This window comes from Balaenoptera musculus, chromosome 9 (assembly GCF_009873245.2).
Source record: "Balaenoptera musculus isolate JJ_BM4_2016_0621 chromosome 9, mBalMus1.pri.v3, whole genome shotgun sequence".
In the NCBI taxonomy this organism is placed as follows: Eukaryota; Metazoa; Chordata; class Mammalia; order Artiodactyla; family Balaenopteridae; genus Balaenoptera; species Balaenoptera musculus.
In genome coordinates, this window is record NC_045793.1 from 37505259 (window position 1) to 37532643 (window position 27385).

The 27385-nt window shown below is 36.8% G+C and overlaps 1 protein-coding gene across 1 annotated transcript in view; it reads left to right on the forward strand.

Annotated features, from left to right (window-relative positions):
• The window catches only part of TMEM168 (transmembrane protein 168), a 61351-nt gene that overhangs the window by 29583 nt on the left and 4383 nt on the right, over positions 1–27385 (forward strand). The window contains exons 3-4 of the mRNA XM_036863752.1: positions 18095–18237; positions 20518–20792. Coding sequence (XP_036719647.1) covers positions 18095–18237; positions 20518–20792 — 418 coding nt within the window. The remainder of the gene's footprint in view (positions 1–18094; positions 18238–20517; positions 20793–27385) is intronic.

The window sequence follows — 27385 nt, forward strand, 5'->3', positions numbered from 1 at the left end:
GTCTCCATGTAGTCATTTTTTTTTCTCATTTCTTTTCCTGTGGTTGATTTCTAGTTTCATGCCATTGTGGTCAGAGAAGATGCTTGAAATAATTTCTGTACTCTTAAATTTGTTGAGGTTAGTGTTGTGCCCTAGTATGTGGTCAATCCTAGAGAATCTTCCGTGTGCACTTGAAAAGAATGTGTATTCTGGTTTTTTTGGATGTAATGTCCTGAAAATATCAATTAAGTCTAACTGTTGTTGTGTTGTATCATTTAGGATCTCTGTTGCCTTATTGATTCTCTCTCTGGAAGATCTGTCTGTTGATGTGAGTGGAGTGTTAAAGTCTTCTACTATTATTGTATTTCCACTGATTTCTCTCTTTATGTCTGTTATTATTTGTTTTATATATTTGGGTCCTCCTATATTACGTGCATATAAGTTGATGAGTGTAATATCCTCTTCTTGTATTGATCCTCTTATCATTATATAGTGCTCTTCTTTATTTTTCTTCATAGTCTTTAAAGTCTATTTTGTCTGATGTGAGTATTGTAACTCCTGCTTTCCTGTCATTTCCGTTTGCCTGAAATATTTTTCCATCCCCTCACTTTCAATCTGTCTGTGTCCTTTGCCCTGAGGTGGGTCTCTTATAGGCAGCATATTGTAGGCTCTTGTTTTTTTTATCCAGTCTGCCACTCTGTGTCTTTTGATTGGAGTATTCAGTCCATTGTCATGTAAGGTAATTATTGGTACATATGTATTTATTGCCATTTCAACCTTTTTTTCCAGTTGATTCTTTGTTTCTTCTTTGTTTCTTTTTCTTCTTCTTCTTGTGGTTTGATGATTTCTTTTCATTTTATGCTTGTGTTCTCTTCTTTTTGGTTTTTGTGAAGCTATTGTATGTTTTTGATTTGTGTTTGCACTGTTTTTCAAGTATGTTAAACCCTTCCTATATCTGCTTGCTTTAGACTGATAATCGATACATGGCCTTTATTATGTTGAGGTAAGTTCCCTCTATGCCCACTTTCTGGAGAGTTTTTTATCATAAATGGGTGTTGAATATTATCAAAAGCTTTTTCTGCACCTTTTGAGATTATCATATGGTTTTTAGTCTTCAATTTGTTGATATCACACTGATTTTCAGACATTGAAGAATCCTGGCATCCCTGGGATAAATCCCGCTTGATCATGGTGTATGATCCTGTTAATGTATTGTTGGATTCGGTTTGCTAGTATTTTATTGAGTATTCTTGTGTCTATGTTCATCAGTGATACCTGTAATTTTCTTTTTTTGTCATATCTTTGTCTGGTTTTGGTATCAGGGTGATGGTGGCGTCATAGAATGAGCTTGGGAATGTTCCTTCCTCTGCAGTTTTTTGGAAAGGTTTCAGAAGGATGTGTTAACTCTTCTCTATGTGTTTGAAAGAATTTACCTGTGAAGCTCTCTGGTCCTGGACTTTTGTTAGTGGGAAGTTTTTTAATCACTGTTCCAATTTCAGTACTTGTGATTGGTCTGTCCATATTTTCTGTTTCTTCCTGGTTCAGTCTTGGAAGTTTGTGCCTTTCTAAGAATTTGTCCATTTCTTTTAGGTTGTCCATTTTATTGCCGTATAGTTGTTTGTAGTAGTGTCTTATGATCTTTTGTATTTCTTTGGTGTCAGTTGTAACTTTTCCTTTTTCATTTCTAATTTTATTGATTTGTGCCCTCTCCCTTTTTTTCTAGATGAGTCTGACTAAAGGTTTATCAATTTAATTTATCTTTTTAAAGAACCAGCCTTTAGTCTCATTGAACTTTTCTATTATTTTCTTCATTTCTATTTCATTTATTTTTTGCTCTGATCTTTGATTTCTTTCCTTCTACTAAGTTTGGGTTTTGCTTGTTCTTTTTGCTCTAGTTGCTTTAGGTGCAAGATCAGGTTGTTTGTTTGAGGTTTGTCTTGTTTCCTAGGTAAGATTGTATTGCTATAAACTTCCCTCTTAGAACTGCTTTTGCTGCATGCCATAGGTTCTGGATCATCGTTCTTTTGTTTTCATTTGTTTCTAGGTATTTTCTTTTGTTTTTAATTTATTTTTGGCTGTGTTGGGTCTTCGTTGCTCTGTGCAGGCTTTCTCTAGTTGCGGCAGGTGGGGGTTACTCTTTGTTGCGGTGTGCAGGCTTCTCATTGTGGTGGCTTCTCTTGTTGCAGAGCATGGGCTCTAGGCATGTGGGCTTCAGTAGTTGTGACTTGTGGGCTTCATTAGTTGTGACTTGCAGGCTCTGTAGTTGTGGCTTGTGGGCTCTAGAGCACAGGCTCAGTAGTTGTGGCGCAGGGGCTTAGTTGCTCCATGGCATTGGGGATCTTCCCAGATCAGAGCTCGAACCCATGTCCCCTGCATTGGCAGGCGGATTCTTAACCACTGCGCCACCAGGGAAGCCCATGTCTCTAGGTATATTTTGATTTCCTCTTTTTCTTTCTTCAGTGATCCATTGGTTGTTTAGTAGCATAGTGTTTAGCCTCCACGTGTTTGTGTTTTTTACCTTTTTTTCTTGTAGTTGATTTTTAATCTCGTAGTGTTGTGCTCAGAAAAGATGCTTGATATGATTTCAGTTTTCTTCAATTTACTGAGGCTTGCTTTGTGGCCCAGTATGTGATCAATCCTGGATAATCTGCTGCTTTTGGATGAAATGCTCTATAAATATCACAATCATCTGGTCTAATGTGTCATTTAAGGCCTGTGTTTCCTTATTGATTTTCTACATGGATGATCTATCCACTGATGAAAGTGGGGTGTTAAAGTGCCCCACTATTATTGTGTTACTGTTGAGTTCTCCTTTTATGGCTGTTAGCACTTGATTATTTATTGAGGTGCTCCTATGTTGGGTTCATATATATTTACAACTGTTATATCTTCTTCTTGGATTGATCCCTTGATCATTATGTAGTGTCTTTCTATGTCTCTTGCAACAGTCTTCATTTTAAGGTCTATTTTGTCTGATATGAAAATTGCTACTCCAGCTTTCTTTGAATTCCATATGCATGGAATACCTTTTTCCATCCCTTCACTTTCAGTCTGTATGTGTCCCTAGATCTGATGTGGGTCTCTTGTAGACAGCCTATATCTGTGTCTTGCTTTTGTATCCATTCAGCCAGTCTATGTCTTTTGGTTGGAGCATTTAATCCATTTACATTTAATGTAATTATCGATATGTATGTTCTTATTGCTGTTTTGTTCATTGTTTTGGATTTATTCTTGAAGGTCTTTTTTCTTCCCTTTTTCTTTTGTTCTCTTGACTTGATGTCTATCTTTAGTGTTGTGTTTGGATTGCTTTTTCTTTTTTGTGTGTGTATCTATTGCAGATATTTGGTTTGTGGTTCCCATGAGGTTTTGATATAGCAGTCTATATATGTACAATGTTGTTTTAAGTTGCTGGTCTCTTAATTTCCAGTGCATTTCCAATACCTTGCATTTATACTCTCCTCACGATTGCTGGGTTTGATATTATATTTGTGTGGGGGTGATTTCCTACCTTTGTTTTATGTTTGCCTTTACCAGTGAGTTTTCCCACTCATAATTTTCTTGTTTCTAGTTGTGGCTTTTTCTTTTTTGCCTAGAGCAGTTCCTTTAGGATTTGTTGTAAAGCTGGTTTGGTGGTGCTGAATTCTCTTAGTTTTTGTTTGTCTGTAAAGCTTTTGATTTCTCCATTTAATCTGACCGAGGGCCTTGCTGTGTCGAGTATTCTTGGTTGTAGTTTTTTCCCTTTCATCACTTTAAATATATCATGCCACTCCCTTCTGGCCTGCAGAGTTTCTGCTGAAAAATCAGCTGAAATGGGCATTCCCTTGTATGTTATTTGTTGTTTTTCCCTTATTGCTTTTAGTATTTTTTTCTTTGTGTTTAATTTTTCTCAGTTTGATTACTATGTGTCTCAGTGTGTTACTCCTTGGGTTTATCTTATATGGGACTCTGCACTTCCTGGACTTGAGTGTTTCCTTTCTCATGTTAGGGAAGTTTTCAGCTATAATCTCTTCAAATATTTTCTCAGACCCTTTCTCTTTCTCTTCTCCTTCTGGGATCCCTATAATGCAAATGTTGGTGTCTTTAATATTATCCCAGAGGTCTCTATAGATGGTCCTCATTTCTTTTTTTTTTTTTTTTTAACACACACACACTGTATTTTATCTTTACAAGAGATAAATAGACTGACATGAAGCATTGTACATGGATGACCACAACAAAAGCAACAATGATTGCAATTACCAAACCTGAAACACACTCATACTATGTCATAATATTGACATTCAGTCCAGTAATCCTCCACTGTAACAGCTCCTTTACTTTGCAGTGAAAATTTATTTGTATATTCTTTGCCTCTGAGTCCTTGTGGGATTTTTTTTTTTAATTCAAACGGAAAGTCACAAAAATTATACTCATCCTCATCAGTTCACTCAGTCCCATGTAATTAATCTTTTTTTTTCATCTTGATCTTTTGTTAGCACTTTTTTGAGTTCATCAGTTTTTCATTAGAGTTCTGAAAATGCTTATTCATTCAGTTCAGCAGTACAGTCAGTTACCAGAAACCTGTACTTGTCAGAGTCTTTTCCATGAATTTCTTGAAGATGAAACCCTTTTATAGGAATATATTTGCAAAAGCATCAGAGTACACCCAGAACTGTCTGTAAATGACAAAAGACTTAAAAATGACCACAGTTAAAGATGTGATGAAAGTTCATAATAATGCAGTTGACAAGAAAATTAGTTATTTCTGAGATATACATTTTAAAGTAATAACTAGGATTATTACTGATAACATTATACCAGAACATATAAGATTTTTAGAAATTTCATATAATGTCTGAAACATTTATATTAACATATTTCCATACAAATACAAATATAAGATTTTTAGAAATTTCATGTAATGTCTGAAACATTTATATTAACATATTTCCATACAAATAACCCAATGAAAGTTTAGTATTAGTTGTTTTGTTTGTTTGTTTTTTTATACTGCAGGTTCTTATTAGGCATCAATTTTATATACATCAGTGTATACATGTCAATCCCAATCGCCCAATTCAGCACACCACCATGCCCACCCCACCGCAGTTTTCACCCCTTGGTGTCCATATGTCCGTTCTCTACATCTGTGTCTCAACTTCTGCCCTTCAAACCAGCTCATCTGTACCATTTTTCTAGGTTCCACATACATGCATTAATATACGATATTTGTTTTTCTCTTTCTGACTTACTTCACTCTGTATGACAGTCTCTAGATCCATCCACTTCTCAACAAATGACTCAATTTCGTTCCCTTTTATGGCTGAGTAATATTCCATTGTATATATGTACCACAACTTCTTTATCCATTCGTCTGTTGATGGGCATTTAGGTTGCTTCCATGACCTGGCTATTGTAAATAGTGCTGCAATGAACATTCGGGTGCATGTGTCTTTTTGAATTACGGTTTTCTCTGGGTATATGCTCAGTAGTGGGATTTCTGGGTCATATGGTAATACTATTTTTAGTTTTTTAAGGAACCTCCATACTGTTCTCCATAGTGGCTGTATCAATTTACATTCCCACCAACAGTGCAAGAGGGTTCCCTTTTCTCCACACCCTCTCCAGCATTTGTTGTTTGTAGATTTTCTGATGATGCCCATTCTAACAGGAGTGAGGTGATACCTCATTGTAGTTTTGATTTGCATTTCTCTAATAATTAGTGATGTTGAGCATCTTTTCATGTGCTTTGTGGCCGTCTGTATGTCTTCTTTGGAGAAATGTCTATTTAGGTCTTCTGCCCATTTTTGGATTGGGTTGTTTGTTTCTTTAATATTGAGCTGCATGAACTGTTTATATATTTTGGAGATTAATCCTTTGTCCGTTGATTCGTTTGCAAATATTTTCTCCCATTCTGAGGGTTGTCTTTTCGTCTTGTTTATGGTTTCCTTTGCTGTGCAAAAGCTTTGAAGTTTCATTAGGTCCCATTTGTTTATTTTTGTTTTTATTTCCATTACTCTAGGAGGTGGATCAAAAAAGATCCTGCTGTGATTTATGTCAAAGAGTGTTCTTCCTATGTTTTCCTCTAAGAGTTTTATAGTGTCCAGTCTTATATTTAGGTCTCTAATCCATTTTGAGTTTATTTTTGTGTATGGTGTTAGGGAGTATTCTAATTTCATTCTTTTACATGTAGCTGTCCAGTTTTCCCAGCACCACTTATTGAAGAGACTGTCTTTTCTCCATTGTATATCTTTGCCTCCTTTGTCATAGATTAGTTGACCATAGGTGCGTGGGTTAATCTCTGGGCTTTCTATCTTGTTCCATTGATCTATGTTTCTGTTTTTGTGCCAGTACCATATTGTCTTGATTACTGTAGCTTTGTAGTATAGTCTGAAGTCAGGGAGTTTGATTCCTCCAGCTCCATTTTTTTCCCTCAAGACTGCTTTGGCTATTAGGGGTCTTTTGTGACTCCATACAAATTTTAAGATGATTTGTTCTAGCTCCGTAAAAAATGCCATTGGTAATTTGATAGGGATTGCATTGAATCTGTATATTGCTTTGGGTAGTATACTCATTTTCACAATGTTGATTCTTCCAATCCAAGATCATGGTATATCTCTCCATCTGTTGGTATCATCTTTAATTTCTTTCATCAGTGTCTTATAGTTTTCTGCATACAGGTCTTTTGTCTCCCTACGTAGGTTTATTCCTAGGTATTTTATTCTTTTTGTTGCAATGGTAAATGGGAGTGTTTCCATAATTTCTCTTTCAGATTTTTCATCATTAGTGTATAGGAATGCAAGAGATTTTTGTGCATTCATTTTGTATCCTGCAACTTTACCATATTCATTAATTAGCTCTAGCAGTTTTCTGGTGGCAGTTTTAGGATTCTCTATGTATAGTGTCATGTCATCCACAAACAGTGACAGTTTTACTTCTTCTTTTCCAATTTGTATTCCTTTTATTTCTTTTTCTTCTCTGATTGCCGTGGCTAGGACTTCCAGAACTATGTTGAATAATAGTGGTGAGAATGGACATCCTTGTCTCATTCCTGATCTTAGAGGAAATGCTTTCAGTTTTTCACCATTGAGAATGATGTTTGCTGTGGGTTTGTCATATATGGCCTTTATTATGTTGAGCTAGGTTCCCTCTATGCCCACTTTCTGGGGAGTTTTTATCATAAATGGGTGTTGAATTTTGTCAAAAGCTTTTTCTGCATCTATTGAGGTGATCATATGGTTTTTCTTGTTCAATTTGTTAATATGGTGTATCACATTGATTGATTTGCATATATTGAAGAATCCTTGCATCCCTGGGATAAATCCCACTTGATCGTGGTGTATGATCCTTTTAATGTGTTGTTGGATTCTGTTTGCTAGTATTTTGTTGAGGATTTCTGCATCTATATTCATCAGTGATATTGGTCTGTAATTTTCTTTTTTTTGTAGTGTCTTTGTCTGGTTTTGGTATCAGGGTGATGGTGGCCTCATAGAATGAGTTTGGGAGTGTTCCTTCCTCTGCAATTTTTTGGAAGAGTTTGAGAAGGATAGGTGTTACCACTCTCTAAATGTTTGATAGAATTCACCTGTGAAGCCATCTGGTCCTGGACTTTTGTTTGTTGGAAGATTTTTAATCACAGTTTCAATTTCATTACTTGTGATTGGTCTGTTCATATTTTCTATTTCTTCCTGGTTCAGTCTTGGAAGGTTATACCTTTCTAAAAATTTGTCCATTTCTTCCAGGTTGTCCATTTTATTGGCATAAAGTTGCTTGTAGTAGTCTCTTAGGATGCTTTGTATTTCTGCAGTGTCTGTTGTAACTTCTCCTTTTTCATTTCTGATTTTATTGATTTGAGTCCTCTCCCTCTTTTTCTTGATGAGTCTGGCTAATGGCTTATCAATTTTGTTTACCTTCTCAAAGAACCAACTTTTAGTTTTATTGATCTTTGCTATTTTTTTCTTTGTTTCTATTTGATTTATTTCTGCTCTGACCTTTATGATTTCTTTGCTTCTGCTAACTTTGGGTTTTGTTTGTTCTTCTTTCTCTAGTTCCTTTAGGTGTAAGGTTAGATTGTTTACTTGAGATTTTTCTTGTTTCTTGAGGCAGGCTTGTATAGCTATAAACTTCCCTCTTAGAACTGCTTTTGCTGCATCCCATAGGTTTTGGGTCGTCGTGTTTTCATTGTCATTTGTCTCTAGGTATTTTTTGATTTCTTCTTTGATTTCTTTAGTGATCTCTTGGTTATTTAGTAACGTATTGTTTAGCCTCCATGTGTTTGTCTTTTTAAAGATTTTTTCCCTGTAATTCATTTCTAATCTCATAGCGTTGTGGTCAGAAAAGATGCTTGATATGATTTCAATTTTCTTAAATTTACTGAGGCTTGATTTGTGACCCAAGATGTGATCTATCCTGGAGAATGTTCCGTGCGCACTTGAGAAGAACGTGTAATCTGCTGTTTTTGGATGGAATGTCCTATATATATATCAATTAAATCTAACTGGTCTATTGTGTCATTTAAAGCTTCTGTTTCCTTATTTATTTTCATTTTGGATGATCTGTCCATTGGTGTAAGTGAGGTGTTAAAGTCCCCCACTATTATTGTGTTACTGTCGATTTCCTCTTTTATAGCTGTTGGCAGTTGTCTTATGTATTGAGGTGCTCCTATGTTGGGTGCATATATATTTATAATTGTTATATCTTCTTCTTGGATTGATCCCTTGATCATTATGTAGTGTCCTTCCTGGTCTCTTGTAACATTCTTTATTTTAAAGTCTATTTTATCTGATATGAGTATAGCTACTCCAGCTTTCTTTTGATTTCCATTTGCATGGAATATCTTTTTCCATCCCCTCACTTTCAGTCTGAATGTGTCTTTAGGTCTGAAGTGGGTCTCTTGTAGACAGCATATAGATGGGTCTTGTTTTTGTATCCATTCAGCAAGCCTGTGTCTTTTGGTTGGAGCATTTAATCCATTCATGTTTAGGGTAATTATCGATATGTGTGTTCCTATGACCATTTTCTTAATTGTTTTGGGTATGTTTTTGTAGGTCCTTTTCTTCTCTTGTGTTTCCCACTTAGAGAAGTTCCTTTAGCATTTGTTGTAGAGCTTTGTTTGGTGGTGCTGAATTCTCTTAGCTTTTGCTTGTCTGTAAAGCTTTTGATTTCTCCATCGAATCTGAATGAGATCCTTGCTGGGTAGAGTAATCTTGGTTGTAGGTTCTTCCCTTTCATCACTTTAAGTATATCATGCCACTCCCTTCTGGCTTGTAGAGTTTCTGCTGAGAAATCAGCTGTTAACCTTATGGGAGTTCCCTTGTATGTTATTTGTCATTTTGCCCTTGCTGCTTTCAATAATTTTTCTTTGTCTTTAATTTTTGCCACTTTGATTACTATGTGTCTCGGCGTGTTTCTCCTTGGGTTTATCCTGTATGGGACATTCTGCGCTTCCTCGACTTGGGTGGCTATTTCCTTTCCCATGCTAGGGAAGTTTTCGACTATAATCTCTTCAAATATTTTCTCTGGTCCTTTCTCTCTCTCTTCTCCTTCTGGGACTCCTATAATGTGAATGTTGTTGCATTTAATATTGTCTTAGAGGTCTCTTAGACTGTCTTCATTTCTTTTCGTTCTTTTTCCTTTATTCTGTTCCACAGCACTGAATTCCACCATTCTGTCTTCCAGGTCACTTATCCGTTCTTCTGCCTCAGTTATTCTGCTATTGATTCCTTCTAGTGTAGTTTTCATTTCAGTTATTGTATTGGTCATCTCTGTTTGTTTGTTCTTTAATTCTTCTAGGTCTTTGTTAATCATTTCTTGCATCTTCTCAATCTTTGCCTCCATTCTTATTCCGAGGTCCTGGATCATCTTCACTATCATTATTCTGAATTCTTTTTCTGGAAGGTTGCCTATCTCCACTTCATTTAGTTGTTTTTCTGGGGTTTTTTCTTGTTCCTTCATCTGGTACATAGCCCTCTGCCTTTTCATCTTGTCTATCTTTCTGTAACTGTGGTTTTTGTTCCACAGGCTGCAGGATTGTAGTTTTTCTTGCTTCTGCTGTCTGCCCTCTGGTGGTTGAGGCTATCTAAGAGGCTTGATGGGAGTCTCTGGTGGTGGGTAGAGCTGACTGTTGCTGTGGCGGTCAGAGCTCAGTAAAACTTTAATCCACTTGACTGTTGATGGGTGGGGCTGGGTTCCCTCCCTGTTGGTTGTTTTGCCTGAGGCAACCCAACACTGGAGCCTACCTGGGCTCTTTGGTGGCGTTAATGGCAGACTCTGGGAGGGCTCACGCCAAGGAGCACTTCCCAGAACCTCCGCTGCCAGTGTCCTTGTCCACATGGTGAAACAGCGCCACCCCCCGCCTCTGCAGGAGACCCCCCAACACCAGCAGGTATGTCTGGTTCAGTCTCCCCCAGGGTCACTGCTCCTTCCCCTGGGTCCCCATGCGCACACTACTTTGTGTGTGCCCTCCAAGAGTGGGGTCTCTGTTTCCCCCAGTCCTGTAGAAGTCCTGCAATCAATTCCCACTAGGCTTCAAAGTCTGATTCTCCAGGAATTCCTCCTCCCGTTGCAGGACCCCCAGGTTGGGAAGCCTGACGTGGGGCTCAGAACCTTCACTCCAGTGGGTGGACTTCTGTGGTATAAGTGTTTGCCAGTCTGTGACTCACCCACCCAGCAGTTATGGGATTTGATTTTACTCTGATTGCGCCCCTCTACCGTCTCACTGTGGCTTCTCCTCTTTCCTTGGACGTGGGGTATCCTCCTTGGTGAAGTCCAGGGTCTTCCTGTCAATGATTGTCCAGCAGCTAGTTGTGATTCTGGTGCTCTCGCAAGAGGGAGTGAGAGCACGTCCTTTTACTTCGCCATCTTGGTTTAATGCTCGGTCCTCATTTCTTTTCATTCTTTATTCTTTACTCTGCTCTGTGGCAGTGATTTCCACCATTCTGTCTTCCAGCTCACTTACTCGTTCTTCTGCCTCAATCATTCTGCTATTGATTCCTTCTAGTGTATTTTTCAATTCAGTTATTATATTGTTAATCTCTGTTCTTTAAATCCTCTAGTTCTTTGTTAAACATCTCTTGTATCTTCTCGATCTGTACCTCCATTCTTTTTCTGAGACGTTGGATCATCTGTACTATCATTACTCTAAATTCTTTTTTAGGTAGGTTGCCTATCTCCTCTTCATTTGGTTGTTCTTATGAGTTTTTAATCTCATTCCTTTGTCTGGAGTATATTTCTCTGCCTTATTATTTTGTCTAACTTTCTGTGTTTGTGGTCTCCTTTCCGCTGGCTGCAGGATCGTAGCTCCTCTTACTTCTGGTGTCTGGCCCCTGCTGGGTAAGGTTGGTCCTGTGGCTTGTGCAGGCTTCCTCGTGGGAGGGACTGGTGCCTGCCCACTGGTGGGTGGAACTGGGTCTTGTCCTTCTGCTGGGCAGGATCATGTCAAGGGGTGTGCTTAGAGGTTGCTTTGTGCTCAGTACAGCTTTAGGCACCCTGTCTGCTGATGGATGGGGCTGTGTTCCTATCCTGATGGTTGTTTGGCCTGAGGCATTCCGGCACTGGAGCCTGTAGGCTGTTGGGTAGGACTAGGTCTTGATGCCAAACTGGCGATGACCTCTCGGAGAGCTCATGCTGATCAATATTCTCTGGGGCCTCTGCCATCAGTGTTCTTGCTCCCCCTCCCCACTATTTAACCACAGCTGACCCCCATCTCTGCCGGAGATCCTCCAAGTCTCATAGGTAGGTCCAGCCCAGGTTCCTATGGAGTTACTGCTTTGTGCTGGGTCCCAGTGTACGTAAAACCTGTGTGCACCCTCCAAGAGTGGAGTCTGTGTTTCCCCCACTTCTCTGGAGCTCCTGCACTCAAGCCCTGCTGGCCTTCAAAGCCAAATGCTCTGGGGGTTCCTCCTCCTGATGCCAGACCCTCAGGCTGGGGAGCCTGACATGGGGCTCAGAACTTTCACTCTTGTGGGAGAACCTCTGAAGTATAATTATTTTCCAGTTTGTGGGTTGTCCACCCGGCAGGTATGGGATTTGATTATGTCACAAAAGCACTCCTCCTATCATCTTCTTGTGGATATTTTTTTGTCTTTGGATGTAAAATATCTTTTTTGGTAGGTTCCAGTCTTTTTTTGTTGTTGGTTGTTCAGCAGTTGGTTGTGATTTTGGTGTTTTTATGGGAGAAGGTGGGCTCAAGTCCTTCTACTCCGCCATCTTTTCCGAAATAGAGGGGCTGCTTTTAGTTTGGATGCTTGCTGTCTCTTTCCTCAACGTGTGCTGGCCTTTGCCTTTTGATGTGGGGTGTGTGGGTTCAGTGGCCCTTGTGCACTCACAGGACAGTGGGGGCAGGGCTTATCACCTGCTTGGGGGTCTCCTATGGGCGGCTGCTGTCCGTGTACTCCTGGGATAGCGAGGGCAGCCTGCTTTTAGGTCTCATAGCGGCGGCCTGTGCCCACCTCTGGAGCCCAGGATGGCGGTAATGACTTGCACACCGCCCCCCCACCCCCCGCAACGGAGCTCCTGTGGGCAGTGTCCTGTTGCCTGGGAGCACTCACAGGGAAAGGAGCTCTTAATGGTGGTCCCACCCCTCTCCCCCTGCACCCCCCAACAATGGCGCCTTGCCTCTGTGGCAGGCCCTGGCTTCTTCTGAGTACCCCCTCTGTTGCCACAGTCCAGCCTCTTCAGGCTGTCTCCATGCAGCCAACCCTGGTCCCTTCCCTGGGTCTGACCCCTGAAGCCTGTACTTCTGCACCTAGCCCCCACCCTCACCAACAGCCGAGTGTCTCAGGTGGGGGAGCACAGGGTGGCAGTGACGACCTTCTGTGCAGGTGACTGTCTGTTTTGCCTTCCGCAAACCGGTTGTTGCACTCTCCTCCTAGGCTCCAAAGCTCCCCTCCATCCAGGCTGATTTCCCTACCAGTGAGGGGACTCCCCAGGATTCAGGAACCTTTTCTCATTCATAGCTCCCTCCCTGGGGTGCAGGCCCTGTCCCGATTTCTTTCTTTTTCATTTCCCTTTTGTCCTACCCTGTTACGTGGAGGTTTTCTTGCCCTTTGGGAAGTCTGAGGTCTTCTGCCAGTGTTTAGGAGATGTTCTATGTGAATCGTTCCACTTGTAGATGTGTTTTTAATGTTTTTGTGGGGGGAAGGTGAGCTCCCTGTTCTACTCCTTCGCCATGTTGATCACCCCACCAATAATTATATAAATGGCTGACATAATTTGAACGTACAGTCCTCCCTCGGTATCCACAGGGGATTGGTTCCAGTACCCCCTGTGAATACCAAAATTCGCAGTTGCTCAAGTCCCTTATATTTATGGTGTAGTACAGTTGGCCATCCATATCTAAAAGTTCCCTATCCACTTTTATGTGAATAAGTGTTTAATTGATCAAAGCATTTTCTATTATAATGGAGCAACATATGCAATAGAAGGTGTAGAAATTGAAAAGAAAGTAGTGAAATTATCAATATTTGTAGATAAGATGATTACCCATTAAACCTAAGAGTTAACTGAAAAAGCAGTTGAAGTTTCTGTAGTAATAGTTGTGAGAATGTTCCATCTTTTAAGTTGTAAGCTATGTCAAAAAAGGGTAATTTTGCTCACTGATACAGTTATCATTAACCCAACCAATATACAAACTATGTAAATTCTCTTGGACATACATAAGTTGTATGAGAAGAAATGGTGTTTATAGCAGAAATATATTTTCTAATATGTACATTATGTCCTTTAACGAATTTGCCTCCTGACATTGTATCCTATTAGTGATCCAACGTGGATTAAGTGGTCAAACCTGGATTAAGATATGTAGACTGTTAATAACCCCCAGCATCCTGGAAGAAACAAACATCCTCTTGGAGAAGGTATAATTATTCTAGGTCCGAAATTAATCACAAAATAGTTTTTTTGCATACAGTGTTCAGCTCATAAATATAACCAGATACACACACACACACACACTCACATGGCATTGAGAGCAAGAAGCAGCAGAACCAACAGACAATAGGCAGACCAAAAAGTCTTGAGATATTGGAATTATCAAACAAAGAAAGCCATCATACTTAGCAAGTTGAAAAAAAGCAAAGATAGTACATAATGGTAGGAAGTTAGAAACTATAAGAAAGTGACAAGGCAGATTTGAAAAAGAACTAGACAAGTTTTAGAATCAGAAAATAAAATACCTGAAATTCATTCAGTGTGCTTGTTTAACAGATTAGACAAATGACAAGTGAGCATTAGTGAACTGGAAAATATAGTTCAGACGAAGCTATGAAAGAAGGAGCTTAAAGAGGAAAAATAGAGAAAATACTATACAGAGAAAAGGATAAGACTCATTGAGGATACAGAGAGATATCATCTGTGTTTTACTGGAGTCCCAGAAAGAAAGGAGGAAATGTAGGCAAAAGAAAATATTTGAAAGGATAGACAGATAGGCCAGTGGAACATAAGAGTATAAAAGTAGATATCAGAATACTTGATTTATGACAAAGATGGCACAATAATGTGGAATGGTTGAGATTTTCAATAATTAGTAATTAGATAATTGGGTGTTCACATAAAAAACTTAATTTGGACTGTTATTATAAAACTAACTACATTTGGATTATAGACCTAAAAGCAAAGTGCAAAACAACAAAGCCTTTAGTGGATAATGTACAATACCTTCTTGACTTTTAGGTGGGTGGAGAAGATTTAACAAGATGCAAAATGACTACATTACACTTAAGAACTTATGTTAAGCAAAAAACAGTATTAACAGTCACAGAGAGGGAAAGGTATTTGCAATACAACCAACTAAAGACTTTTTTTTATACATCTTTATTGGAGTATAGTTGCTTTACAGTGTTGTGTTAGTTTCTGCTGTACAACAAAGTGAATCAGCTATATGTATACATATTACCCATATCCCCTCCCTCTGAAGCCTCCCTCCCACACTCCCTATCCCACTTCTCTAGGTCGTCACAAAGCACTGAGCTGATCTCCCTGTGCTATGCAGCTACTTCCCACTAGCTATCTATTTTACATTTGGTAGTGTATATATGTCAGTGCTGCTCTGTCACTACATCCCAGCCTCCCCTTCTCCCGCTGTGTCCTCAAGTCCGTTCTCTACGTCTGCGTCTTTATTCCTGCCCTGACACTAGGTTCATCAGTACCATTTTTCTAGATTCCATATATATACATTAGCATACAGTATTTGTTTTTCTCTTTCTGACTTACTTCACTCTGTATGACAGACTCTAGGTCCATCCACCTCACTACAAATAACTCAATTTCGTTTCTTTTTATGGCTGAGTAATATTCCATTGTATATATGTGCCATATCTTCTTTATCCGTTCATCTGTCCTTGGACACTTAGGTTGCTTCCATGTCCTGGCTATTATAAATATGCTGCAGTGAACATTGTGGTACATGTCCCTTTTTGAATTATGGTTTTCTCAGGGTATATGCCCAGTAGTGGGATTGCTGGGTCATATGGTAGTTCTATTTTTAGTTTTTTAAGGAACCTCCATACTGTTCTCCATAGTGGCTATATCAACTTACGTTCCTGCCGACAGTGCAGGAAGGTTCCCTTTTCTCCACACCCTCTCCAGCATTTATTGTTTCTAGATTTTTTGATGATGGCCATTCTGACTGGTGTGAGGTGATACCTCATTGTGGTTTCCATTTGCATTTCTCTAATGATTAGTGATGTTGAGCATCTTTTCATGTGTTTGTTGGCAATCTGTATATGTCTTCTTTGGAGAAATGTCTATTTAGGTCTTGTGCCCATTTTTGGATTGGGTTGTTTTTTCTTTTTTGATATTGAGCTGTATGAGCTGCTTGTATATTTCAGAGATTAATCCTTTCTCAGTTGCTTCGTTTGCAAATATTTTCTCCCATTCTGAGGGTTGTCTTTTCGTCTTGTTTATGTTTTCCTTTGCTGTGCAAAAGCTTTGAAGTTTCATTAGGTCCCATTTGTTTATTTTTGTTTTTATTTCCATTTCTCTAGGAGGTGGGTCAAAAGGATCTTGCTGTGATTTATGTCCTAGAGTGTTCTGCCTGTGTTTTCCCCTAAGAGTTTTATAGTATCTGGCCTTACATTTAGGTGTTTAATCTATTTTGAGTTTATTTTTGTGTATGATGTTAGGAAGTGTTCTAATTTCATTCTTTTATGTGTAGCTGTCTAGTGTTCCCAGTGCCACTTATTGAAGAGGCTGTCTTTTCTCCATTGTATATTCTTGCCTCCTTTGTCATAGATTAGGTGACCATAGGTGCATGGGTTTATCTCTGGGCTTTCTATCCTGTTCCATTGAGCTATATTTCTGTTTTTGTGCCAGTACCATACTGTCTTTGATTACTGTAGCTTTGTAGTATCATCTGAAGTCAGGGAGGCTGATTCCTCCAGCTCCCTTTTTCTTTCTCAAGATTGCTTTAGTTATTGGGGGTGTTTTGTGTTTCCATACAAATTGTAAAATTTTTTGTTCTAGTTCTGTGAAAAATGCCATTGGTAATTCGATAGGGATTGCATTGAATCTGTAGATTGCTTTTGGGTAGGATAGTCATTTTCACAATGTTGATTCTTCCAATCCAAGAACATGGTATATCTCTCCATCTGTTTGTATCCAGCTAAAGACTTTTATCTAAAATATACTGAGAGCAAAGTAAAACTGTAAATCAGTGACAGAAAGGCAACCCCATGGCAAAATACTTCACCAAAGATGAAACCAAAATGATCAAAGGTATTTAACATAATTAATAATCAGAGAGCTCCATACTTATTCTGGTTTTGTTTATCATAGGAGAAAATTAAAAGGAATCTAAATACAATAAATAGGAAATCAGCTAATTAAAATTTTATAAATATGATAGTAATGTCATTTGGTATTTACAAATGATTTAGAATTACATTAATAGGCTTTAACATATTAAAAAGTTTGCAGAACATTATATATCATTGTACTTTGGTAAGAAACTAAATAAATATTTGTGAATATTTGTATATATTGTATGATGTCTGAACATATTTTAAAAAGTTAGCTGTGTGTGGATGATGGTACTTGGAATTATTCTAATCATAGTTTTACTCATTTGTATTTTCTGTTGTTTCTAAATTGAGCATGTACTGTATTATTTATGTAATTGATAACACAGAATGTACCAAAAATAGGGCATTATATCCATTTTTCCATTATGGGAGTCAACTTCATTTTTTTATTAAAATTCTGATCAAATGAATGACTTATTAGTGTTAGAAAACTGTATTCATGCACATAGACACATAACTGTGTAATATGTGCAGTAGCAACACAAAAAATGTGGGATACTATCTGTATTGTAAAAATATAGGTCAGTACTGGTACTTCATCCTTCCTTTTCCTTTTCATTTAAATGGGTCGTTTAATATTTTGTTTGTTTCTTTTAATTGCAAATACTACTTAAATCTTGTCTTCTTTTAATATGTCTCCTGCCTCCCTTTTTCCATTCTGTTTTTAGGCTGCTTAAATGTCTTCAATATATGTCTTATATATATATATATATTTTTTTTTTTTTTACAGTTTTGAATTTATAGTCTAGAGCTTTTCAAAGGAAAAGTTTGTTATAAGTTTAATTTAAGAATGGAATTCATTTTGATAGCTTTAAGGAGCTTACAGTTTAAGATTTTCTCTTGATTTCTGGACATTTCACAGGGGAAAGAAAAACCCTTTCTAAAGTACCTTTTCTGATAAAGTAAATGAGTGTGTTATTTGTAAAATGATTTAGAGCATGTGGGTTTTAACAGGAAAGGATTTGTTTTCTGGCTTTTTCTGTGTCATATCAAGGGTGTGGTTATATTTTTGTTTTGTTTTTTAGTTTGAGTGGGATGTTATTTGACCTCCCATCATAAAAATACAGCACATCATAAAAATACAATGTGCTGTATTTGTTTTGCCATGACTTCCAAGGAGCTTAGAGATAAATTTAGGGTTCATTGCTCATCCATGTATACACTTGTCTCTTTCAACTTATAATGGTTTTTAGGTCATTAATTATCCTTTTTATCCTTTTTGGAAGTAGAGGCAAAAAAATGAATGAATATGCATTTATGTAAATATATATGCATATACACATACATAAGTTCAGTCACACACTCTATGTAAACATGCTGTTTTAAATTTTTTTTAGCCAACAAACGGAATCTTCCTGAGCATGTTTCTAATTGTTTTGCCATTGGAATCTATGGCTCATGGCCTCTTCCATGAATTGGGTAACTGTTTAGGAGGAACATCTGTTGGATATGCCATTGTGATTCCCACCAACTTCTGCAGGTACGGTAACCTAGTATAATAAGTAATAGCTACTTGACTCAATATTTTGCTAATATTGGTATAAGATGATAGCTCATTTTTTCAAAACTATAATATTCTCAAAATATAATACTCTTGCTTTTTTATTTTCCATTTATCCCAAATGTTTAAAAACCTTTATCTACTCTGAGTAATAATATAATCTTCAGCATTCAATGAAAATTTTATTTTTGATAAATGTGATTAGCTTATATTTTAGCTAAAAATCATAAAATATGAATGGATTTTCTAAGTAAAGTTCCTACCCTTTCTTTAGAGAGGGATATCTTGTTTAAGAAAATGTGAAACAACATGGTGAAGTATAATAGAATGTACACTGGACCTCAGCGTCCTAAATTCTAGTTCTGTGTTACTTTATGCAGATCATAACTTCTCTGGACCTCAGTGTCTTTATCTAAAATGCAAACAATATCATTCTGCCTGTATAGAGAAATGTTATGAAGAGCTAATGAGACTGTAAATGTAAAAACACTACTAGAAAATGTCATACAAATACCACGAATTCAAAAACATTGGCAGCGAAGTTAAATATTTGATTGCAGTTTTATTTGGAAATATTTTTGACCCCAAATGTATGGCAGATCTGTTTCAGTCTGTAAATATTGCCAAATTTTAGTTTTTCTTTTGTAGTTAAGTACCTTTGAAGTAGAAAAAAATAGTTCCTTGCCATTAATGAATTCTGTTGACCAAGCAATCATCATACTTTCCTTGGCCAGGGGTGGGAGAGGGCTTGAAATGAAGTTTTTATCTGATTTCAAATATTTGACATAAAAACACAAAGTAGACTCTTTATAGTCAATATTTTCTCCATGTTAAAGACTTGATATATAAGTTGAAGATTCTCATGAGAAGTAAAAGAAATACGTTTAGAAGGATCACATAAAGTAAGGTGTGACAACTCTGCAGGAAGAATATGTGGAAATAGTAATTTGCACAGTTAGATTTTTATTCTGTTATAATTTTTGATTATTCATTGCTTTATTCTTTTGCTGTTTTGTGGCTATTAAATGATACAAATATGGGACAAAATGTTTTGTTCTTTTAATGAAAAGTTTTATAGAATTATTAGAATAGTATTGATAATACATGAAGCAAAATATAAAGTTTTCAAAATTCCTACTAGAAATCTCTTTTATGGATAGGAGTTATGATTTTCTTCTCCCTCAATATTGATTTGATCCTGCTAGTTTTAAGACTTGGTTTATTATCTTTACTAAAATGCCATTTTACATTTTACATGTATTCCAGGATCAGGTCTAAGTCTTCAGTTAGTATTCAGTAGTATATAAGGCAGTGGACCTAAATTGTAATAATTTTTTTAAAATAAATTTATTTATTTTATGTATTTATTTTTGGCTGTGTTGGGTCTTCGTTGCTGCACGCGGGCTTTCTCTTGTTGCGGCGAGCAGGGGCTACTCTTTGTGGCGGTGTGCGGGCTTCTCATTGCGGTGGCTTCTCTCATTGCAGAGCATGGGCTCTAGGTGTGCGGGCTTCAGTAGTTGCAGCACGTGGGCTCAGTAGTTGTGGCTCGTGGGCTCTAGAGCGCAGGCTCAGTAGTTGTGGCACACGGGCTTAGTTGCTCTGCAGCATATGGGATCTTCCCAGACCAGGGCTCGAACTCGTGTCCCCTGCACTGGCAGGCGGATTCTTAACCACTGCGCCACCAGGGAAGTCCATAATAATTGTTTTAAAATGTCATTTATTAAAAGGTAAGTCTATCATTTAGGTACCTTAAGTTAGTAAAACTTGAACACAACTTTATAAAGACTGTCTTTTTCAACACTGAAATTAAATATATAATTTAAAATATCGCTTCCATATTTTGTTTAAATTTTTTTCTCAAGAAAAAAGTACTTTCATTATTGTCCCCACCCAGGTATTCTTGAAACATTTTGGGTGTAGAATTAGTACAGTCTTGCTTTTTAAAGTTTTGTTTAATATCTGTCATTTGGTAAGAAGATATGAATAAAGAATGAAAAGTAGTACTATCTACATTTGGAGATATTCTCCCAGCTTCCAGTTTTATTGATAAGAAATATAATTTTTGGAAACTAGGCATTGATTTTCCAAGCTTAATTCTTAGCACTGTAGAAAATTTAGGAAAGATGTTTTTTTAAAAAAAAATCGTGCCATTTAATTAGCCACTTATGATTCTTAGATAATTATAAATGAAGAATAGGAATGTGACATAGAATGAACACTTCATAAACACTAAAATGATCTTTTTATCTCCTTCTTCAGTCCTGATGGTCAGCCAACACTTCTTCCACCAGAACATGTACAGGAGTTAAATTTGAGGTCTACTGGCATGCTCAATGCTATCCAAAGATTTTTGGCATATCACATGATTGAGACCTATGGATGTGACTATTCTACAAGTGGCCTGTCCTTTGATACTCTACATTCCAAACTGAAAGCTTTCCTTGAACTTCGGACTGTGGATGGACCTAGACATGATACGTATGTTTTGTATTACAGTGGGCACACCCATGGTACAGGAGAGTGGGCTCTTGCAGGTAAATCCACCTCTGGCAATTTCACTATTGTAAAAATACGCCTATTCGTGGAAATCTGTCCTTCACACTGAAACATTAAGTTTCCAGATTCTCAGTTTTCCACTTCACAGATTACCAAGTATACATACGACTGTTTTGTTTGCCTTTTCTCTGGCATACTTGTTTAGCATAATTTTAGTAATCTCTAAAGGTTTTGAAAATTATGTTTTGTGTTGATTGGAAGAAAAAAATCTGACTGCTTGATCTGAGACTTATAATTAGTTTCCCTTTAAAGTATTTTCAGAATTATTAAATGTAGTTACATTTTTCAGAAGCTGATTAACTTATTTGACTAATACTTCTAAGTCTTTAAGGTGTTACAGGATGCTGATTTCAATAGTTCTTCACATATGCAGTTTTATTTATGTTAGAAAGCTCACCATAGTTTTAAGCAGCAGGTGATATAATATGGTTGGAGTAGTGCTTAGGTCAGTGCTTGGTCCTCATTTGCCCCAACAGTGTTGTTTGAGGCAAGTTACTGTCTGTTTCAGTTCTCTCATCTGTAAATAGAAGGGGTAATATTAAGTCTTCTTGCCAAGGGAGAAATGAGGCTCTGTAAGTCAAAGGCTTTGTTTTATGAATTACTTGCTTAGTGCCTGGAAGAGAGTCTGGCATATAGTAGGAGATCCTTAAGTAATATAGATAGATGGATGAAATCATTGAATGAATCATGAAAAAAGGTAATTTCTTATTTTAGATTAGAAATAGTTCTTTTAGATTTAATTATATCCTACTTTTTTCTATAAAATATTTCAGATGTTTTACACCATGAACACAAACAATAAAATAATCATAAAATATAAGTAGAAAAATATATTCAGAGCAAAGAAAAATATAAACAAAAGTATTATGGAAGGACAGAGGTAGAGTGCCAACACAAGAACTCCAGAAGAAAGGAAATAAAGTCAAGGTTAAAGTAGACATGATTTCAAACCATCATGGTCTCACTGATTTCATGCCAGATTGGTTTCCAGGGTTTTATTATAACATTTTTGTAATTTTTTGGTTTTGCAAATAAATATTGAATAACTCAATGGCTGTCTAGAAGGAGTAAAGGCAAACTAATACTTAGCACATTTGAAGCACAGCTAGTATGCTTGGTACTTTATACACATTATTAGATTTAATCTTCACTTGAAATTTCTTGAAGTAAATACTATCACCTCTATCATCTTCATTTTTCAGAGTATGAAATGAAAGCTGAAAGTGGTTACATAACTTATCTATGGTCATGCTACTACTAAGTGATGGAATCATGATTCAAGCCCAGATCTCCCTGACCCCTAAAATCTTCCCCCTATTGCACCATGTTGCTGCCAAAGGTGAAAACCATGAAGATAGAGAAATGGCATGTTCTGGTTCAGTAGATATTTTTGTTAGCATGGTTCACCCATTTTCAAAATACAGTTATATAGAAGCTAGTCAACGTTAAAACTACTTCAGTATAATAGTTTATAAAATCATTTACTTGACCTATACTTTTTAATAACACAATGTGTAAAATAACTTTTTAATCTTTATGGCTATTTCAAGTTCAGGTAAAGTATAGCATTCTGTGTACTTCAGAGCACAAGAGAAAAAGTTCTAGTCTGTTCAAAAATCTTTACAGAAATATATTTCAGACCCAAAAGCAGGGATTGATTATTGAAAGCTACTGCAATGCTTATAATAATAACCTCTTCCCTAAGCAAATGGGGCGAAAAGGCATAACTTTGGTGGCCATGCATATATCCTTAGTTATTTTTAAGTTTTATAAGAAAGTAATTTAAGAAGCAAGCATGTTATACGTTTCTATGAAGGATTTATTACTTAATGTAAACATTTTCCCAAAAATTTGCATTTTTCTTAAGTCTTTTAAAATTTATCTCAAGTATTTTTTAAAAGGTGGCTTTGGAAATAAATTCTAGATGTTCAGTTTACTGATTTTTTTTTTTTAGTTTATTTTTTTGTACGGTGTTAGGGAGTGTTCTAATTTCATTCTTTTACATGTAGCTGTCCAGTTTTCCCAGCACCACTTATTGAAGAGGCTGTCTTTTCTCCATTGTATATCCTTGCCTCCTTTGTCATAGATTAGTTGACCATAGGTGCGTGGGTTAGCTCTGGGCTTTCTATCCTGTTCCATTGATCTATATTTCTGTTTTTGTGCCAGTACCGTATTGTCTTGATTACTGTAGCTTTGCAGTGTAGTCTGAAGTCAGGGAGTCTGATTCCTCCAGCTCCGTTTTTTTCCCTCAAGTATGCTTTGGCTATTCAGGGTCTTTTGTGTCTCCATACAAATTTTAAGATTTTCTTGTTCTAGTTCTGTAAAAAAAAGCCATTGGTAGTTTGATAGGGATTGCATTGAATCTGTAGATTGCTTTGGGCAGTATAGTCATTTTCACAATATTCTTCCAATCCAAGAACATGGTATATCTCTCCATCTATTCATATCATCTTTAATTTCTTCCATCAGTGTCTTATAGTTTTCTGCATATAGGTTTTTTGTCTCCCTAGGTAGGTTTATTCTTGGCATTTTATTCTTTCTGTTACAATGGTAAATGGGAGTGTTTCCATAATTTCTCTTTCAGATTTTTCATCATTAGTGTATAGGAATGAAAGATTTCTGTGCATTAATTTTGTATCCTGCTACTTTACCAAATTCATTGATTAGCTCTAGTAGTTTTCTGGTGGCATCTTTAGGATTCTCTATGTATAGTATCATGTCATCTGCAAACAGTGACATTTTTACTTCTTCTTTTCCAATTTGTATTCCTTTTATTTCTTTTTCTTCTCTGATTGCCATGGCTAGGACTTCCAAAACTATGTTGAATAGTAGTGGTGAGAGTGGACATCCTTGTCTTGTTCCTGATCTTAGAGGAAATGCTTTCAGTTTTTCACCACTGAGAATGATGTTTGCTGTGGGTTTGTCATATATGGCCTTTATTATGTTGAGGTAGGTTCTCTCTATGCCCACTTTCTGGAGAGTTTTTATCATAAATGCGTGTTGAATTTTGTCAAAAGCTTTTTCTGCATCTATTGAGATGATCATATGGTTTTTATTGTTCAATTTGTTAATATGGTGTATCACATTGATTGATTTGCATATATTGAAGAATCATTGCATCCCTGGGATAAATCCCACTTGATCATGGCATAAGATCCTTTTAATGTGTTGTTGCATTCTGTTTGCTAGTATTTTGTTGAGGATTTTTGCATCTATATTCATGAGTGATATTGGTCTGTAATTTTCTTTTTTTGTAGTATCCTTGTCTGGTTTTGGTATCAGGGTGACGGTGGCCTCATAGAACAAGTTTGGGAGTGTTCCTTCCTCTGCAATTTTTTGGAAGTGTCTGAGAAGGATGGGTGTTAGCTCTTCTCTAAATGTGTGATAGAATTCACCTGTGAAGCCATCTGGTCCTGGACTTTTGTTTGTTGGAAGATTTTTAATCACAGTTTAAATTTCATTACTTGTGATTGGTCTGTTCATATTTTCTATTTCTTCCTGGTTCAATCTTGGAAGGTTATACCTTTCTAAGAATTTGTCCATTTCTTCCAGGTTGTCCATTTTATTGGCATAGAGTTGCTTGTAGTAGTCTCTTAGGATGCTTTGTATTTCTGTGGTGTCTGTTGTCACTTCTCCTTTTTCATTTCTAATTTTATTGATTTGAGTCCTCTTCCTCTTTTTCTTGATGAGTCTGGCTAATGGTTTATCAATTTTGTTTATCTTCTCAAAGAACCAGCTTTTAGTTTTATTGATCTTTGCTACTGTTTTCTTTGTTTCTATTTCCTTTATTTCTGCTCTGATCTTTATGATTTCTTTCCTTCAGCTAACTTTGGGTTTTGTTTGTTCTTCTTTCTCTAGTTCCTTTTGGTGTAAGGTTAGATTGTTTATTTGAGATTTTTCTTGTTTCTTGAGATAGGCTTGTATAGCTATAAACTTCCCTCTTAGAACTGTTTTTGCTGCATCCTAAAGGTTTTGGATCATCGTGTTGTCATTGTCATTTGTCTCTAGGTATTTTTTTATTTCCTCTTTGATTTCTTCAGTGATCTCTTGGTTATTTAGTAACATATTTTTTAGCCTCCAAGTGTTTGTGTTTTTTACATTTTTTCCCTGTAATTTATTTCTAATCTCATAGCATTGTGGTCAGATAAGATGCTTGATATGATTTCAATTTTCTTAACTTTACTGAGGCTTGATTTGTTACCCAAGATGTGCTCTATACTGGAGAATGTTCTGTGCGCACTTGAGAAGAAAGTGTAATCTGCTGTTTTTGGATGGAATGTCCTATAAATATCAATTAAATCTATCTGGTCTATTGTGTCATTTAAAGCTTGTGTTTCCTTATTAATTTTCTGTTTGGATGATCTGTTTATTGGTGTTAAGGTCCCCCACTATTACTGTGTTACTGTTGATTTCCTCTTTTATAGCTGTTAGCAGTTGCTTTATGTATTGAGGTGCTCCTATGTTGGGTGTGTAAATATGTACAATTGTTATTTCTTCTTCTTGGATTGATCCCTTGATCATTACGTAGTGTCCTTCCTTGTCTCTTGTAACATTCTTTATTTTAAAGTCTATTTTATCTGATATGAGTATAGCTACTCCAGCTTTCTTTTGATTTCCATTTGCATGGAATATCTTTTTCCATCCCCTCACTTTCAGTCTGTATGTGTCCCTAGGTCTGAAGTGGGTCTCTTGTAGACAGCATATATATGGGTCTTGTTTTTGTATCCATTCAGCCAGTCTGTGTCTTTTGTTTGGAGCATCTAATCCATTTACATTTAAGATAATTATTGATATGTATGTTCCTATGACCATTTTCTTAATTGTTTTGGGTTTGTTTTTGTAGGTCTTTTCCTTCTCTTGTGTTTCCCACCTAGAGAAGTTCCTTTAGCATTTGTTGTAAAGCTGGTTTGGTGCTGCTGAATTCTCTTAGCTTTTGCTTGTCTGTAAAGCTATTGATTTCTCCATCAAATCTGAATGAGATCCTTGCTGGGTAGAGTCATCTTGGTTGTACATTCTTCCCTTTCATCACTTTAAGTATATCATGCCACTCCCTTCTGGCTTGTAGAGTTTCTGCTGAGAAATCAGCTGTTAACCTTATGGGAGTTCCCTTGTATGTTGTCATTTTTCCCTTGCTGCTTTCAATGATTTTTCTTTGTCTTTAATTTTTGCCAATTTGCTTACTATGTGTCTCAGCGTGTTTCTCCTTGGGTTTATCCTGTATGGGACTCTCTGCGCTTCCTGGACTTCAGTGGCTATTTCCTTTCCCATGTTAGGGAAGTTTTTGACTATCATCTCTTCAAATATTTTCTCGGGTCCTTTCTCTCTTCTCCTTCTGGGACCCCTATAATGCGAATGTTGTTGTGTTTAATGTTGCCCCAGAGGTCTCTTAGGCTGTCTTCATTTCTTTTCATTCTTTTTTCTTTATTCTGTTCCACAACAGTGAATTCCACCATTCTGTCTTCCAGGTCACTTATCTGTTCTTCTGCCTCAGTTATTTTGCTATTGATTCCTTCTAGTGTATTTTTCATTTCAGTTATTGTATTGTTCATCTCTGTTCATTTGTTCTTTAATTGTGCTAGATCTTTGTTAAACATTTCTTGCATCTTCTTGATCTTTGCCTCCATTCTTTTTCCGAGGTCCTGGATCATCTTCATTGTCATTATTCTGAATTCTTTTTCTGGAAGGTTGCCTATCTCCACTTCATTTAGTTGTTTTTCTGGGGTTTTATCTTGTTCCTTCATCTGGTACATAGCCCTCTGCCTTTTCATCTTGTCTGTCTTTCTGTGAATGTTGGTTTTGTACCACAGGCTGCAGGATTGTAGTTCTTCTTGCTTTTCAGTTTACTGATATTTATATTAGCTTTTTCATTTCTTAGGAAATGTAATAGACACCAAGATAAATAGCATAAAAGTGTTCTTAAATTTTCATTCACTATGAATTAGGAATAATTTATGAAGACAAACTAAAGTAGGGTTATATTTTGGGTAAATGTCTAGCAGTTACATTCTGCAATGTTATCTTATCTTTATATTTTTTAAAGTATGTCAATAAGTTAACCATTATAGAATTCTTCTATTATCCCAGAAGATCTATTCCTGTATGTGTAACTTTCTTTGTGAGAGTCTTTGTTGTAAAAGAAGTAGGGAAAAAAATGGAGAAAGCATAGCTTGACAGGCCTTCCCTTTCCCAAGAAGGCTAGGTTTTGTCCCATAATAATTCAGCAACTGTATACTCCCCCACAGCCTGAGGCACCTGGCCCAGTGGATGAGTCCTCTTTTCAGTCAGTTCCTGCTCCTGGCCTGCCTGAAACAACCCTCAAAGGTTGTTTCTATCTCAGAAGTAGTATTGAACACCCCTGCTCTGAAGAAAATGCTTTAATTCATTCCAAGCCAAGTGACAAAGAACTCTAAGCACTGAGGTTTATTAATAGGTATTTTTCTAAAAACCTCTAAATAGGAAACATCACGACTGGATTTTACTTGAGCAAGTTAAGAGTAGGTCCAGAAATCACTGTGAGAAAGAGAATCTGTATGTGCCCTTTATCCCATACCTTTACTCATAGTACTTTGTA